This window comes from Verticillium nonalfalfae, assembly GCF_003724135.2.
Source record: "Verticillium nonalfalfae strain VnAa140/NRRL 66861 chromosome Unknown scaffold_77, whole genome shotgun sequence".
In the NCBI taxonomy this organism is placed as follows: Eukaryota; Fungi; Ascomycota; class Sordariomycetes; order Glomerellales; family Plectosphaerellaceae; genus Verticillium; species Verticillium nonalfalfae.
In genome coordinates this window covers 67,641-81,788 of record NW_021167302.1, presented here as the reverse complement: position 1 = coordinate 81,788, position 14,148 = coordinate 67,641, and the positions used below count along the sequence as shown (strand labels likewise).

Here is a 14,148-nt window from a genome sequence, read left to right as displayed (position 1 = left end):
AAAACATTACTACATCCTGTTAATGCACAGCGCGCAGTACGGCGCATGGCGGGCGAAGGCGGTCGGTGGGGCACCATGGCATTGGGCTGATTCTGCAATACGTTCGTGTACTGTTCATAATAACACCAGCCGTGTAGTGCGAGGACGACGAGAGTTGATTTCGTGCCTTGCCCAGGGATCTTGGGCAAGATGCAGAGGGAGCAGACATCAGAGGACGACACGCTTCTGGGGAAGCTGATGGACAGATGGGCTGTGGAGGTCGAGCAGGCGGGCTGTTAGTGTTGGTTGATAGACGTGAGAATATAAGGAAATGACTTCATATATGGGCTCTGCTGAACGTCCCGTCTCAACCGGCTCACTGGTGACGCTAGCTTTGGCATTTATTTAGTTGGATCCCGCATGTCAAGCAGGCTTTTTTTGAGGGTGAATCCTTGGCAGTCGTGGCGAACAAGTTTGAAAGCGTGTCTCATTCATTACAGAACCCCTACTGTCTGCTCTCCTGTCATGCCTAGGGGGCAACTCCCTCATGCAGTACGTCTTTTGCATCATAAGCTAGGTAGATGTCCTCGAGATGCATCAATGCACGACGCCGTCTTCTTCCAAAGACGGCGGAATACCTCCAGAACTCCCACGCCTTTTGCACAACACAAAGATGTCGAGTCCCTTCTCCCGTCTCTTGTGTCGTCCCTCGCTCCTCCCACGCGTGCGCAGCGCTCTCACGTGAGCTTCTGCTTGATGAAGAAGGACCGGAGATGTGACAGCTGCCACGCGCAGGTGCCGGCGAGGACGGTCAGCTGGATGATCATCCAGCGGACGACACGGGAGTTGGTGGCTTCGGACTGGTCGCGGAATTCGGCCTCGCGTTCCTAGAGTAAGCATTAGCTGCGCTCCTTCCGTCATGCTTCTTTTTCTTCTTCTTTTTCTCCTTTCTCTTTCTTTCGCCTGTTCGGATCACTGTGCACCGCGCGATAAACGTACTCTTTGGAAGACCTGCTCGCGACGAATGTCCTGCAGCCTGGCGTTGAGGTCCTTGATGCGGGTGGCGACGTCCTGCAGCTTGTCCTTGTCGGCCGACTCGATTCGGGAGGTCTCGCCGATGGCGAGGTCGAGCGTCAGGCGGATGCCGCCGTTGTGTGAGGACTGGCTCAGCCAGCCGGAGCGGCCCGACGTTGACGAGGGGGTGAAACAGAGCTGGTGGTCACCGGCATCGGCAGCGGAGAAGGTGAACTTGCCCGCGGCGGCACCGCGCTGGGAGACGACGCGGTGGTCATTGTCGAAGAGCTCCTGTTTATCAGTCGACATGGTTAGCTGCTGTGAAAGGAAGGCAAGAGATGATCGGCTGCTGGGAGAAAGGAGGCAGCGCCAATGTCGAGAGGACACGGGACAAGGAAAGGACGGGGTAGGGCGGGTGGCATGGTGGTGGCACATACGTCGACGGTGATGTAGATGCTGATGCCGTCGTGCTTGGCCCAGTTGTTGATCCTGTCGTCCCACTCTTCGGCGGTGTAGTGGCCAACGACGAGTGTGTCTTTGGGGAGCTCCTCAAAGAAACACTTCGGGGTCGTCCCGTCGATGTAGAAGTAGAGGGCCTGCGCAACGGCGCTCATCGACAGGAGAGGGAGGAAGGACCTCATGATGGCGGGGAGGAGGGGGGAGAGAGGAGGATGGACGTCGTGGTGAGACTCGAGACCAGCAGGTGAGAAGCTCCAGCTGTGGGGAGGCGTGCCGGGCAATGGGCGTGGTCGAGGGTTGCAGATGCTGAGGTCGTGGGAGGGTAGCTGTCGAGATGTGATCGGCTGGCTCCTGGGAACCCCAGGATCAATTCGCCAGGCCCTGGGGAAGCTGCCACGTTCGAAAAATGTCCAGTCTGGCGACCGTCAGGGGTGTCATGTGATCTTAGTCATCAGCCGGCTGAACTCCACTTCACTGCAGCTGGCACCCGCCGGCACAACTACGGCCAGAGTGGGAAGCTCCAAGCCAGTGTGGGGTTTGAATGCTGCAGTTGTCAACCAGTCACTGAGGTACTTTGTACATGTAGGCGGGCAAGGCACGCAAGCAGGGCTGGGCGAACCGGAGGACTGGCGCGCCTTGACAGACGGGCAGTCTGACGAAACTGGGTAGTCAGCAGTCACTGCCACTATGGTCAAAGACAGATCCTCTGAAGCCTCCTCGGCGTGCGCCCCCCCAGTAGAGTGACGTGCCACTGCCATTGTCATTGCCCATTGCCTTGTGCTCTCCGCATTTTGGATTGGACCAAGTGCCCTCGGTCGCCCGCCCACCTGCAACCCACCCCAAGAACTTCAACAGGCCTTGCTGCACAACCAAGAAGCCACAACATCTCACCACACTAATGGTTCCTCATGCCTGAGTACTGTCGTCGCTGTCAGACTCGACACTCCTGCAAGAATTTGCTGCAATTTTTGCTTCGCAACAACCTGGAATAGGTATCGAGCGGAGGTGATCGAAACCTACCCTACCTGTCTAGCCCACCTACCTTGCCTACCTACCTACCTACCTTGCCTTTATTAGCGGGACCTTGCCCACCTAGGCTTCCCTACGACACGACCCAAATCCAGGTCTGCATTCGTACCAATTAGCAGATACACGAACCACCGTCTTGCCGTTGGTAGACCATTACGTAGGTTACTCAAACCCGGATCGCCTTTTGCTTATGCAGCTCTTCTGACCAGTAGCCGACACCGCTACAGTTCCCCGCGAGTCCCGACAGTGCAGGGCTGGTCGGTCTTTCGCGTCCCACCTGGCGTCCAGAGTCGTCGACCTTTGACCTCCAGGCATTCTCAGTCGACAAAACTCAGCTCCCGCTGGCTCCCCCTTCTCCCGCGAACGAAGCCAGGGACCTTCATCATGGTAAGATGACAGAAGTGCAAATCGCGGCCGTTCAAGAGCCAGCATCTCCTTAGCCTGCCGAGCTGCTTCTGTCCTTGTCCTCGGCCTCCAATCGTCGTCGCCGCCGCCACACAAGCCTGCCCCGCCGTCATCACCAGTCAACGTTACGAACGCCGCACATTCTGTTTGGGCACACAGCTAACGCAAACACGGAACAGAGCTACAACAACGACATTACATCCCCCAGCGAGATGGTGATGGACACAGACGACTATGTCGGCATTCCGAACGAATCCGAGAAGGAGCCTGTCGCCATCATCAACCCAGACAACGACCATGACATCGACAACTTGCAAGACCTGCCTCTGGCGACCGACCGTAAGCCACGCCGGTGCTCGCTCGTCGCGCTTTGGATACGCTAACATGCTATGCGACCCAGACGAGGCCATGAAGGAGCTGATCCTGCCACCATTAGCCGAAGAACCCCGCATCTTAGAAGATGTCGTGAACACATGGTCGATCCCCTCCTGGAGGGGGCTGCCAAAGCGCGAGCATGGTCCCATCTTCCATGCCGGCGGCTACCCTTGGTACGTCGTTGCGCCAGCCCCGCCGTGTTGAATGCGGTGGACTAATCATGTGTCACAGGCGGATTCTGCTCTTCCCCTTCGGCAATAATGTCGACCAGTGCTCCATCTACCTCGAACATGGCTTCGAACCGAATGAAGTTCCAGAGAACTGGAGCTGCTGCGTGCAGTTTGCTCTAGTCCTGTCGAACCCAAACGATCCCAGTCTCTACACGCACCACGTTGCTCATCATCGCTTCACTAAAGAAGAGGCTGACTGGGGATTCACGAGGTTTTACGAGCTGCGCAAAATGTTCAATGTGCCGTACGAGAACGGAAGCCGACCACTATGCGAGAACGACACCGCCAACATCACCGCATATCTTCGTGTCGTTGAGGACGAGACGGGCGTGCTATGGCATACCTTTCTCAACTACGATTCAAAGAAGGAAACGGGCTATGTTGGCTTGAAGAATCAGGGAGCCACCTGTTATCTCAACTCGCTTCTCCAGTCCCTCTATTTCACAAACGCTTTCCGCACCGTGAGGCTCAACCAAATAGCTTTCTTGTCGCACCGTGCGCTAACGCGATCAACAGGCCATTTACGGAATTCCTACACAGCAGGAAGATAGCTTGAGCAACAGTGCTTACACAATTCAGCGTCTGTTCTATCAGCTCCAGACGTCAGAAACGGCAGTAGGCACGAATGAGCTTACCAAGTCTTTTGGGTGGGAAACGAGACACATCTTTGAACAGCAGGATGTTCAAGAACTGTCGCGCAAGCTCATGGAACGCATGGAAGAGAAGATGAAGGGCACGCCAGCTGAAAAGGTGCTGCCTGACATGTTCAGTGGCAAAATCAAGACGTACATCTCCTGCGTCAACGTCGACTACGAATCCAGCCGTATCGAAGATTTCTGGGATATCCAGCTCAACGTGAGCGGCAACAAGAACCTCATCGAGAGTTTCCAGGACTACATCCAAGTCGAGAAGATGGATGGCGAGAACCAGTACTATGCGGGCGACGAGTTCAAGCTCCAGGACGCCAACAAGGGCGTCATTTTCACCAGCTTTCCGGATGTGCTGCACTTGCAGCTGAAAAGATTCGAGTACGACATTCAACGAGACATGATGATGAAGATCAACGATCGATACGAGTTCCCAGAGGAGTTTGACGCCGCCCCTTTCCTGATTGAGGGCGCCGACAAATCCGAGCCTTGGACTTACCAACTGCACGGCGTGCTCGTGCACAGCGGTGACCTCAACGCCGGACACTACTACGCCTTCCTGAAGCCCGAGAAGGATGGGTGGTTTTACAAGTATGATGACGACAAGGTTACGAAAGCGACGATGCGCGAGGTGCTTGAGGAGAACTTTGGTGGCGAGTATCGACTCCCCAATGGCTCTTTGCTGCGAGCACCGCTTCAAAAGAAGGCGCCGATCATGCGTCAAAACAGTGCGTACATGCTGGTGTACATTCGCCAAACACGCCTCGATAAGATCCTGCGCCCCGTCACCTCGGACGACATTCCTACTCATCTGAAGTCGAGAATTGAAGAAGAGACTGCCTTGCGGGAAGCCAGGAAGAAGGAGCGTATGGAGGAGCATCTCTATATCGGTGTTAAGGTCATCACAAACGAAACTTTCAAGCAGCACGGCGGCACAGATCTAACCAACTTTGACCCTGAAGTGGAGGATGCTTCGACGCCCAAGTTCTACCGGGTTCTTCGTACGATGACTATGGAGGAGCTCACGACCACCATCGCCGAAGACATGCAGCAGGACCCTCGCAAGATTCGCTGCTGGGTCATGGTCAACCGCCAAAACAAGACAATCCGTCCGGATCAACCGATCATGGACCTCAACCCTACGGTGGAGGAGGTTTTCCAGCGAGCACAGGCGCACCGGGACCAGGCTCTCCGACTCTGGGCTGAAGTCGCGGAAGAAACGGCTTCCGACGGCAAGGCTATTTGGCCCACCCATGAACCCCAACAAAATGGCATTGTCGTCAAGAATGACTTGATCTTGCTATTCCTCAAGTACTTCGATATCGAGTCGCAGACCCTTCGTGGCGTTGGTCATGTGTACATCAGCAAGGAGAAGAAGGTGGAGGAGCTCGTGCCTTTGATCTTGAAGAAAATGGGTTGGGGTGAAAAGTTGCCGTCTGACGAGAAAATCTCTCTATACGAGGTCTGTACACGGACACGGATTCTTGTTTTTTTCTCAAGATGCTAACATTATTGCCAGGAAATCAAACCTACCATGATCGAAAGTTTGAAGCCGAAGCAGTCGCTGAAGGCGGCTGAGTTGCAAGACGGCGATGTTCTGTGTTTCCAGCGGAGCGCGGAGCGCAAGAGCGAAAGAAACATTCTCGAGAAGCGTCTGCACCTCAATGAGAAGCAGGTGTCTGAAGAAGCGTGAGTGACAGAAGGACTCCATGAAAGGCCACAACTAACAGTGCGGCAGCACGCGAAAGTCTGATCGCGTCGAGGATGCTCGGGAATACTACGACTTCTTGCATCACAAGAAAACTGTCAAGTTCCACGCGCATCCCACGAAATGTGACGCGGCACAGTTCCCGCCTTTCGAGCTGGTTCTTAACTCGAAGATCAGCTACGATGTGTTGACGGAACGAGTTGCGGCGCAGTTGGAGTGGGAGCCAACACATCTCCGACTATGGACAGTCAACGTGTCTACAGGCAACCCCAAGAGCGCCGTGAAGCGTGGCAACAACCAGACGCTTCAGTCCATCTTGAACCCCACCGGATTCGGCAACCTGAATGCCAGCCAAAGGACGGATGCATTCTATTTCGAAGTCCTGGACATCAGTCTTGCGGAGCTAGACACCAAGAAGAACATTAAGATCACGTGGCTCACAGAGGGCATTACGAAAGAGGCAAGTTGCATGTGTGGCATCGGAGTCTAGGCGGCACTAACAAGCCAGCAGGACCACCTGGATCTCTTGGTCGCCAAGAATGGCATCATTGAGGACCTCATCCAGGCGCTCATTAAGAGGGCAGATCTGACTGACGAAGCCGAAAGCGGTCGAATTCGGGTTTACGAGGCGAGCCAGCACAAGTTCTACCGGGAGCTCAAGCGCGACTACCCCGTCATCAGCCTCAACGACTACACCAACCTGTACGCGGAGCGTGTGCCGGACGATGAAGTCAACGTGGACGACACAAACACCATCTCCGTGTTTCACTTCCAGGGCGAACCTAACAGGGCCCATGGTGTGCCTTTCAAATTTTTGCTGATCGAGGTATGAGCGCTTGCACGTTAACAGTCGACGACTGGAGCCAGTAGCTGACGAGGGTGCAGGGCGAGAAGTTTGCAGATACGAAGAAGAGGCTGGAGAAGCGTACGGGCTTGAAGGGCAAGAGCTTTGAGAAGATCAAGATTGCCCTGATCAGGAGAACGCACTTCTCTAAACCCCATTATCTGGAGGACGGTACGTCAGCAACATGTGTGCAAAGCCCCTTTTTTTGCTCTCGGGCGCAGTGCTGATGAAGACGCATGACAGACGACGAGCTATGGTCCATTGCAAGTGGCGATGATGACTATCTAGGCCTCGATCACGTCGATCGGACAAGGGCTCTACGAAACGGCGTTGGAGACCTCTTCCTTCGGTAGCGGTTGACGGCGTGGACGTTTGAATGCGAAGGGAACGCGGAGGGACCAGCAACACGAGCTCTTGTTTCAGTACATGTTATCGCTTCCCGAGTCAGTCTAAAGGGTTTTCCTTATCGAGGGAGGCTTGTGGAACTATCGTCTGACTATCTTCATGTCCTTTTCTGGCGAAGTGAAACTGTACAGAGTACAAGCCGGGACGGAAGCTGTTGGCTGTGGCAGTATCATTTGACTCTGGGGGTTCGGGGGGTGCTCTCCAGGAAGGTGACTGCACACATGGCAGGGCGGAGCAACATGTCAGGTATAGGACACAACAGTCATAAGAAGATCACATGGTTTTGATGCTGGTGTGTCGTCAAGCACCGAGTGAAGTGTGGAAGCTCTGATGGTCCGTCGACGAGGCATACGAACGACATGATTGACTTGCTGAGGCTCGGTACCGCGTATGCAAGGTGACCCGACCCACATGACGGGGCAGGGGGCCAACAGCCGGGGTCGCCGCCGCGAGAAATTTTGGGCGGTGAGTCGCGGCAGAATCGGTGAAGACGGGACTCCCAGGAGCTGGGCCGAGATTCGACTCGCTTCAACGCTGCACCACATGCCCGCCACGAACGCTTGACCTTTCCACGACCGAGACTGCTGCCGAGACCCGTCTTCGCCAACGTCCGAATCGCGAGCCCACTGCATTCTTCAACATGAACTTCCCCGGAACAGGAGCCGGCGCCGGCGCGCAGCCCCCCGCCGGCGGCATCAGTGGAGACGACCCCAATGTCAAAGCCGTACGTCCGGCCACACGCGCCTGCAACGATCCACGAGAGGGAGCTGACATTGGTTGAACGCGCAGATGAACAACTTTATGGAGAACTGCTTCGCCAAGGGCGCCATGTCGGGCGTCATGGGATTCGGCATGGGTGGCCTCTTTGGCATGTTCATGGCCTCGGTACGTCGACCTCTCGTCCCTCCTTGCTTCATCACCATCGCCGCCTCTTGCGCGCGAGAAGGTCCATGACGGACCACTTCGAGAGCGAAGGACCAAGACGCTGACCCTTGATTTCCCCCCGAATAGATGTCCTACGACACACCCTTCCACACAGCGACCCCCGGCGGACCGCAGACCCCCGTCTCCTCGCTGCCGATGAAGCAGCAGCTGCGCGTCGGCCTCAAAGACATGGGCCAGCGCTCCTACAGCACGGCGCGCAGCTTCGGCAAGGTCGGCGCCCTCTTCGCCGGCATCGAGTGCGGCATCGAGGGGCTCCGCGCGAAGAACGACCTCACCAACGGCGTCGCGGCCGGCTGCGTCACGGGCGGCATCCTCGCGCGCAACGCCGGCCCGCAGGCGGCGGCCGGTGGCTGCATCGCCTTCGCGGCGTTCAGCGCGGCGATCGATGCTTACATGCGGAGCCCGGGCGACGAGTAGACGAGCCTTCTTTGACGAGCACGGCTGGGCGATGCTGAGCCCGGTGGGGGGCCAAGGGCCCGAACACAACAGAGGAGGGGGGGGATGGATGCAATGTGTACGATGTTTTCTGTGGGCATGGCATGGCGTTCTTTGGGATTTAGACGGGTTTGGGTCATCTTTTTCTGTGGCGGCCGAGAGAGAGAGAGAGAGAGAGAGAGAGAGAGAGAGAGAGAGAGATCACTCCACTTCATGTTGGGAGGGCTGGATGCTGGAGATGGCATCGCCCTGTGTATCAAGATGGGACGGCGGCACGTCTCAGACGGCATGCTGTAGTAATAGTGAGCTGTGCCACACGTCCATCACCACGTAGTACTTTGGTTTGTGAGGTGCACTTCAGGACTTGAGCGTGACGCCAGGCGTATCGGCAAAAGGGGGAAACGGAAGCGCCGGGCCACGCACGGGACAAAAGACGATAATGTGGAGGTGGCCCAGCCGGGCGACCGTTGCATACAATTACAACTAGATGATACCCTCGAACCAAACGCCGTAAGCGCCATCCCTCAGGGGCCGCCGCCAGGTCCGTACCCGGAGAAGTTCAATTTGCTTGCTCGCTCGTCATTTGTGCCGCCGACCCACGCTCAGTCGTCCTCGTCGTCCACCCTCGCGCGCTTTGTCTGCCGCGACTCGTCCTCTTGCAGGCCGTAGCCCCTCTTCGCAGTTGAGCTCTGCTCGACCTCTGACAGGAACTTGTCGACGTTGAACGGATCCGCCGTCTCTTTTTCAAACTGTACTGGACCCTCTCGTGCCTAAGAAAAGAAAATTGTTAGTAAATGCGTCTCGAGGACAGATCGGGAGGGTTGTAGGGGGGGGGGCTTACCTCTGCCTCCTCGGCACCCTTAAACGTCCCCCTGCCGAGGGCCTCGCCGAACCGGCTCGCTTTCTGGATCTTGGCCATCTCCTTGTCGCCCGCCGCCTCGTCCTCGTCCTCGTCCATATTTGCCTTGGGCCGGTAGATGCTGCTGATGGCGTCTTGGGCCGCAAACAGCGGCTTGTCGTAGGGGTTGTCCTCGTTGAAGCCGCTGTCGAATCCGCTTGACTGGTTGAACAGGCGCGAGTCGTACATGGTCTCCTTGGACTGCGTGGGCTTGGCCAGGCCGAGGGCAATCTTCTCGGATATGTCACGGTTCTGCTCGCGCGCCATGACCTGCACCCTCCTCTCGGCGCCCATGCGCGACTGGCGCAGCTTCCTCTCCTCCTCGCGCATCTTGTCCTTGCGCGCCCTCTCGCGCTCGCGCACCTCCGAGTCCTCGCTGTCCGAGCCCGAGTCGGAGCCGCTGTAGCTGCGCGAACGCGACCGTGACCTCGAGTCTCGCTGGTCGGCGCCGGCGCGCTCCTCGCGGGCCTGCTGCGCGAGCATGCGGAGGTTGTCCTCCTTTTGTTCCTTCTCCTTCTCGGCCAGGCGCTGCTGCATCTGGGCGCGCTGCCTGACCTCCTCGCGGGCGTGGCGGTCGGCCATGTGCAGGGCCTCGGAGAACTGAGCAAACTTGTCGTTGACGGTGACGTCCTGCATGCCGCGGCCGTCGGCGGCGAGGCGCTTGTCGAGGGCAATGGTGAAGCCCTTGGGGTTCTTCCAGTTGGAGATGGGCGGCGGGATCCTCCAGTTCTCCTGGTCCTCGGCCGTGGCCTTGCGCGGGGGCGAGTGCATGACGGGGGGCGGCGGGCTCGGCGGGCCGCGGGGGATCTTCTTGTGCTTGAACTTGGGGGGCTCGAGGGGGTCGCGCTGGCGCTCGACAATCTTCATGATGCGGTCCTGCTTCTTCGCGTTGTCGCCCATCTGGTTGGCCGGCGTGTAGCGCACAAAGGTCGGGTCGGCGCGGTTGCCGACGTTGATGTTCTTGGGCTTCTGGGCGGCGACGGCGCCGCTGACGAGGGCAGCGAGGGCGTTCTTCGTCTTCTCGGTCGTCGCGGCGACCTCGTCGCGGCTGGGGCGCGCGAGGTCAATCTCGCCGGCGTCGGCACGCTGTCGGAGGGGGATGAGGTCCTTGAAGGACGCGTGGATGATGCGGCTGTCGTTGTGGCCCTGGCGGGCGATGGCACCGTAGTCGACCTTGCCCTCGGCGTCGACCTGGACGGCGAGGGCGTTGCTTGCCGTCGCCGACTTTTGGCCCATCGACAGAGGGTACTGGGCGACAGGCACCTCGGGGAACGCGCCGCCGTCGCCAAAGTCCTCCTGGCCGCTCGGCCGCCATCCCGTCCGCTGGCCATAGGGGGGTGGTCCTGTTCTCTGTGGTGAGACGTCAGCATGCTGCACGAGCGTGGTCTTCCGCGGGAGGGTGGCTGACCCTCAGCACGACCTGGGTCTGGTCGAGGTGTCCTGCACCGACGATGCGCGGGCCGCGCTGCTGGGCGTGTGCAGGGGCGTCGTCTTCGCCGGTGTACTTTGGTGTCGGGAGTGCCGAGGCGAGAGCAGCCGATATGGATGCCATGGCGCCAGATGGGAGGATGTGTCGTGGTTTGCAAAGCGGAGGGGGAAGGGGAGGGGGGGGGGGGGGTGGATGCGAAAGGCGAGGTTGAGCAGTCGCCCATCTGAAGGCTAGAAAATCCCAAAGCAGGTCGAGAAGGCTGACGGCTCGACCAAAGCTGTTTGGCTGTCGCTCTGCCAGGCTTTCTCCACCCTGAGGGCTAAGCCTCTTTGGGCGGCTCATGGACGGATTAAACGTGACGTTGGCTCGACGGTGACAGTCACCTCTCAGTCGGCCGTGGGAGGGATGCAACTGGGATATGTAGAAAAAGTTCAATTGTTTTTCGGCTGATCAATGCAATGTAGAGACTTTGTTTTCTTGGCACAAATATCCGTCTAGAAGTGTCACGCCCATGTCAATACCCAAGACACTGACTGCTGCTGCTCAGCTACAGTATTGTACGGTAGGTACCTTAGCCCACCACCATTTGTCTCCCTTCAGTCTGCCATCACTCGAGGCCAAGCTCGACAATGTAAATTGAATTCTTTTTTGGACAACATGTAGGGTTCATCCCTTTCTGGCCAATTCTAACTCGTATAACTAGCGTGCCATCGGCGGTGGAATGGGTGATGTGCCATGTTAGGTAGAGTAAGGTAGGTAGGCACAGTAAACTGCTGCGCCATATGTTTGGCCCTCGCGGTACCGCTGTAGGTGTACCTTTGTTGGTGATGCAGCTTGGCCCCCCCACCGCGGGGTCCAAAGCTTCGTGTGCTCCTCTCACGACCTCGACGGCAACCATAGTCTGCTACGACACTCCCGCGGCCTCGCCATACCTCGCACTTGATTGATACGTCGTGCTTCCAAACTCGTGTTCATCGTCATGGGGTCTCGAACCGCCCTCGTCACCGGCGCCACCGGCCTCCTCGGTCGACAGGTTGTCAAGGCCTTTGAGAAGCGCGAGTGGAACGTCAAGGGTACAGGGTTCTCCCGTGCGGACAACGTCTCCGTCTTCAAAGTCGACCTGGGGGACGCAGTCGAGGTGCAGAAGGTGATAGACGATACCAGGTGAGCCTCTGGCATCGCCCACCCACGATTTGACCGTGCTAAGCAATTCACCAGCCCCCGAGTCGTGGTCCACTGTTGGTGACCCCTCACTGGACAACCCATGGTAGCTGCTGAACGTGAATATCAGGTGCCGCGCAGAGGTTTCCTGACAAGGTCGACAAGGACCCGGAAGCGAGCAAAGCGCTCAACGTCGAGGCGACAAGGTCTCTTGCCAAGCTGTGCGCCGACCGTTCGGTTCTGCTCATCTACATCTCGACCGACTACGTCTTCTCCGGCAAGGAGGGCGAGGCGCCTTATGAGACCGACGCGCAGACTGGGCCCACCAACCTGTACGGCCAGACGAAGCTCGACGGCGAGCTGGCCCTGCTCGACGAGTACAGGAAGGCCGGCAAGGAGGCCCTCGGCGTCGTGCTCCGCGTGCCCGTCCTCTACGGCCAGGCCGACACCCCCGCCGAGAGCGCCACCAATGTCCTGCTCGACACGCTCTGGAAATCCCAGGAGGGCGCCAAGGTGAAGATGGACCACTGGTCGATCCGCTACCCGACCAACACGGAGGACGTTGGCCGCGTCGCCCACGGTAGGGAGCAGACACCCCCCCCCCCCCCCCCCCACGCCGAGAAGCGTTGACGACTAACGTGCAGCCTGCAGATGTTGCTGTCAAGTATCTCGACACGGCGGATACGTCGACCCTGCCCCGCATCCTCCAGTTCTCCAGCGAGGACAAGATGACCAAGTACGAGATTGTGCAGACCTTCGCCGACATCATGGGCTTGTCCATGGAGAACGTCGAGCCGAACACGGAGGGAAACGATCCCAACGCCAGCGTCCAGAGACCTTACGACTGCCACTTGAGCACCAAGGCTCTTCAGGACCTCGGGATCGAGGTGTGGACGAATGATTTCGTTGGATGGTGGCGTCGTGAGGTGCATGCGTTCCGTCACTGAGGCCACTCTCCAGAGCTAGGCCGGGGCACGGGTCGTCAGGTGAGGGCGACAATAAACGCCGTTGAAGCGCTGGCGCCGAAGCTCATCTGTGATTTTCCAATGCGCGTCTGCATAGATCAATTTCAGAAGATGGCTTGGCATATCCTTGCGGGCATGCATCAGGTCCGGTCCATTTCAAGCCATGTATCGAGCTGTTCGTCCGGGCAAAAGATACCGGATGAACGTAGCGACAATCTGGACGAGGGCATATGCGAGGAGCTGAAGTTCTCATGTTGTGATCCGGGATGCAAGTTGCAAGTGCCACGATCGCCACAGCCGTGAGGCACACCCTCGTAGTCTGGGTGCATTCTCCATGCAATACAGGATCCTTCGAATCCTTCGCGCGGCGCGCCCCGAGACAATGCAGCACTTCAATACCTTCGGCAACTTCACTCCGGCGACTCGCACGAGACGACGACGAACCAGCACACGAGGGGTTGCGATCAACGATGCAGATGCAGCAAAAACTCGGCCCTTCGTGTCGTCTCGCATGCTCCTGTCCGCACAAGAACGGACAACTGGGTATCTTGTCTGGGATTGCTGACAGGAGAACATGCCAACGTTGGGGGGTCATTGCGTCGAATCCTTCGGTTCCTGCAACCGTCTTTCCTTTCCTCTGGTGGTTCCACAGCCTGATGCATACGGTATGAATCCCAAGAGGTTTACGTCTTTCTTTACTCACATAGAGGAGCATATCCTCCACGTCGGCCACTTGGCCATGAACATTGTCTACTTCGGCCCGCATACTATGCGGCCCCTGCCTTGGCATGCGCTCTATTGACGGTCTGATGAACACCCAGAGAGACTTTGGCTGCTGAGCTTTTGGGGTGTTCGTTCATCGGCATGACTAGTTCATGAACATTTGCTCATTGACAGAGGGGGGTCGTTGAAGTGACAAAGATGTTTGTTCTTGCGTGGAAACTCTCTCAGCGGGCCTTGTGTGGGAAGCCAGAACCTATTTTTTGCTATGTAGAAAGTAGCTTCGAGGCATGTCGAGATGTCATGAAACGACTTTCTCTTCATCCTGTGAGTCTGTCGCTCTCCGCTGTTACAGACAAAGTCTCGGCGGAGTTGCAGAATTGCCACCCTCTCTGCCGTAACTATTGAGTAGCACATCAACTCTAAGCGCAGTGTTGCAATTGGCGACAATGAATCCGTAAACGGAACGGGGACCCGTCTTCCGCTTCGTAAACACTATC

General features: G+C 57.6%; 5 protein-coding genes across 5 annotated transcripts; 3 read left to right on the top strand and 2 right to left on the bottom strand.

Moving 5' to 3' along the window:
• Positions 1 to 716: 716 nt before the first annotated feature.
• Positions 717 to 1,634, bottom strand: ERP1 (emp24p/erv25p- protein; the record flags this gene model as incomplete). Its single annotated transcript, XM_028642595.1, has 3 exons — positions 717 to 866; positions 979 to 1,284; positions 1,431 to 1,634. 3 exons carry the CDS (start codon positions 1,632 to 1,634, stop codon positions 717 to 719), a joined length of 660 nt encoding a protein of 219 aa, XP_028493618.1.
• A 1,231-nt stretch (positions 1,635 to 2,865) lies between these two features.
• On the top strand, positions 2,866 to 7,043 carry USP7 (Ubiquitin carboxyl-terminal hydrolase 7; the record flags this gene model as incomplete). The annotated part of the gene is made up of 10 exons (XM_028642594.1): positions 2,866 to 2,868; positions 3,066 to 3,225; positions 3,287 to 3,434; positions 3,493 to 3,952; positions 4,008 to 5,600; positions 5,658 to 5,827; positions 5,877 to 6,317; positions 6,351 to 6,672; positions 6,732 to 6,861; positions 6,934 to 7,043. 10 exons carry the CDS (start codon positions 2,866 to 2,868, stop codon positions 7,041 to 7,043), a joined length of 3,537 nt encoding a protein of 1,178 aa, XP_028493617.1.
• Positions 7,044 to 7,735: 692 nt separating this feature from the next.
• TIM22 (Mitochondrial import inner membrane translocase subunit tim22) lies at positions 7,736 to 8,457 on the top strand (the record flags this gene model as incomplete). Its single annotated transcript, XM_028642593.1, has 3 exons — positions 7,736 to 7,819; positions 7,885 to 7,980; positions 8,107 to 8,457. 3 exons carry the CDS (start codon positions 7,736 to 7,738, stop codon positions 8,455 to 8,457), a joined length of 531 nt encoding a protein of 176 aa, XP_028493616.1.
• A 620-nt stretch (positions 8,458 to 9,077) lies between these two features.
• PRP45 (mRNA splicing protein) lies at positions 9,078 to 10,925 on the bottom strand (the record flags this gene model as incomplete). Its single annotated transcript, XM_028642592.1, has 3 exons — positions 9,078 to 9,245; positions 9,317 to 10,723; positions 10,782 to 10,925. 3 exons carry the CDS (start codon positions 10,923 to 10,925, stop codon positions 9,078 to 9,080), a joined length of 1,719 nt encoding a protein of 572 aa, XP_028493615.1.
• Positions 10,926 to 11,781: 856 nt separating this feature from the next.
• On the top strand, positions 11,782 to 12,910 carry MAT2B (Methionine adenosyltransferase 2 subunit beta; the record flags this gene model as incomplete). Its single annotated transcript, XM_028642591.1, has 4 exons — positions 11,782 to 11,966; positions 12,021 to 12,040; positions 12,094 to 12,543; positions 12,615 to 12,910. The coding sequence occupies 4 exons, from the start codon at positions 11,782 to 11,784 to the stop codon at positions 12,908 to 12,910; spliced, it is 951 nt and encodes a 316-aa protein (XP_028493614.1).
• Between the last annotated feature and the right edge of the window lie 1,238 nt (positions 12,911 to 14,148).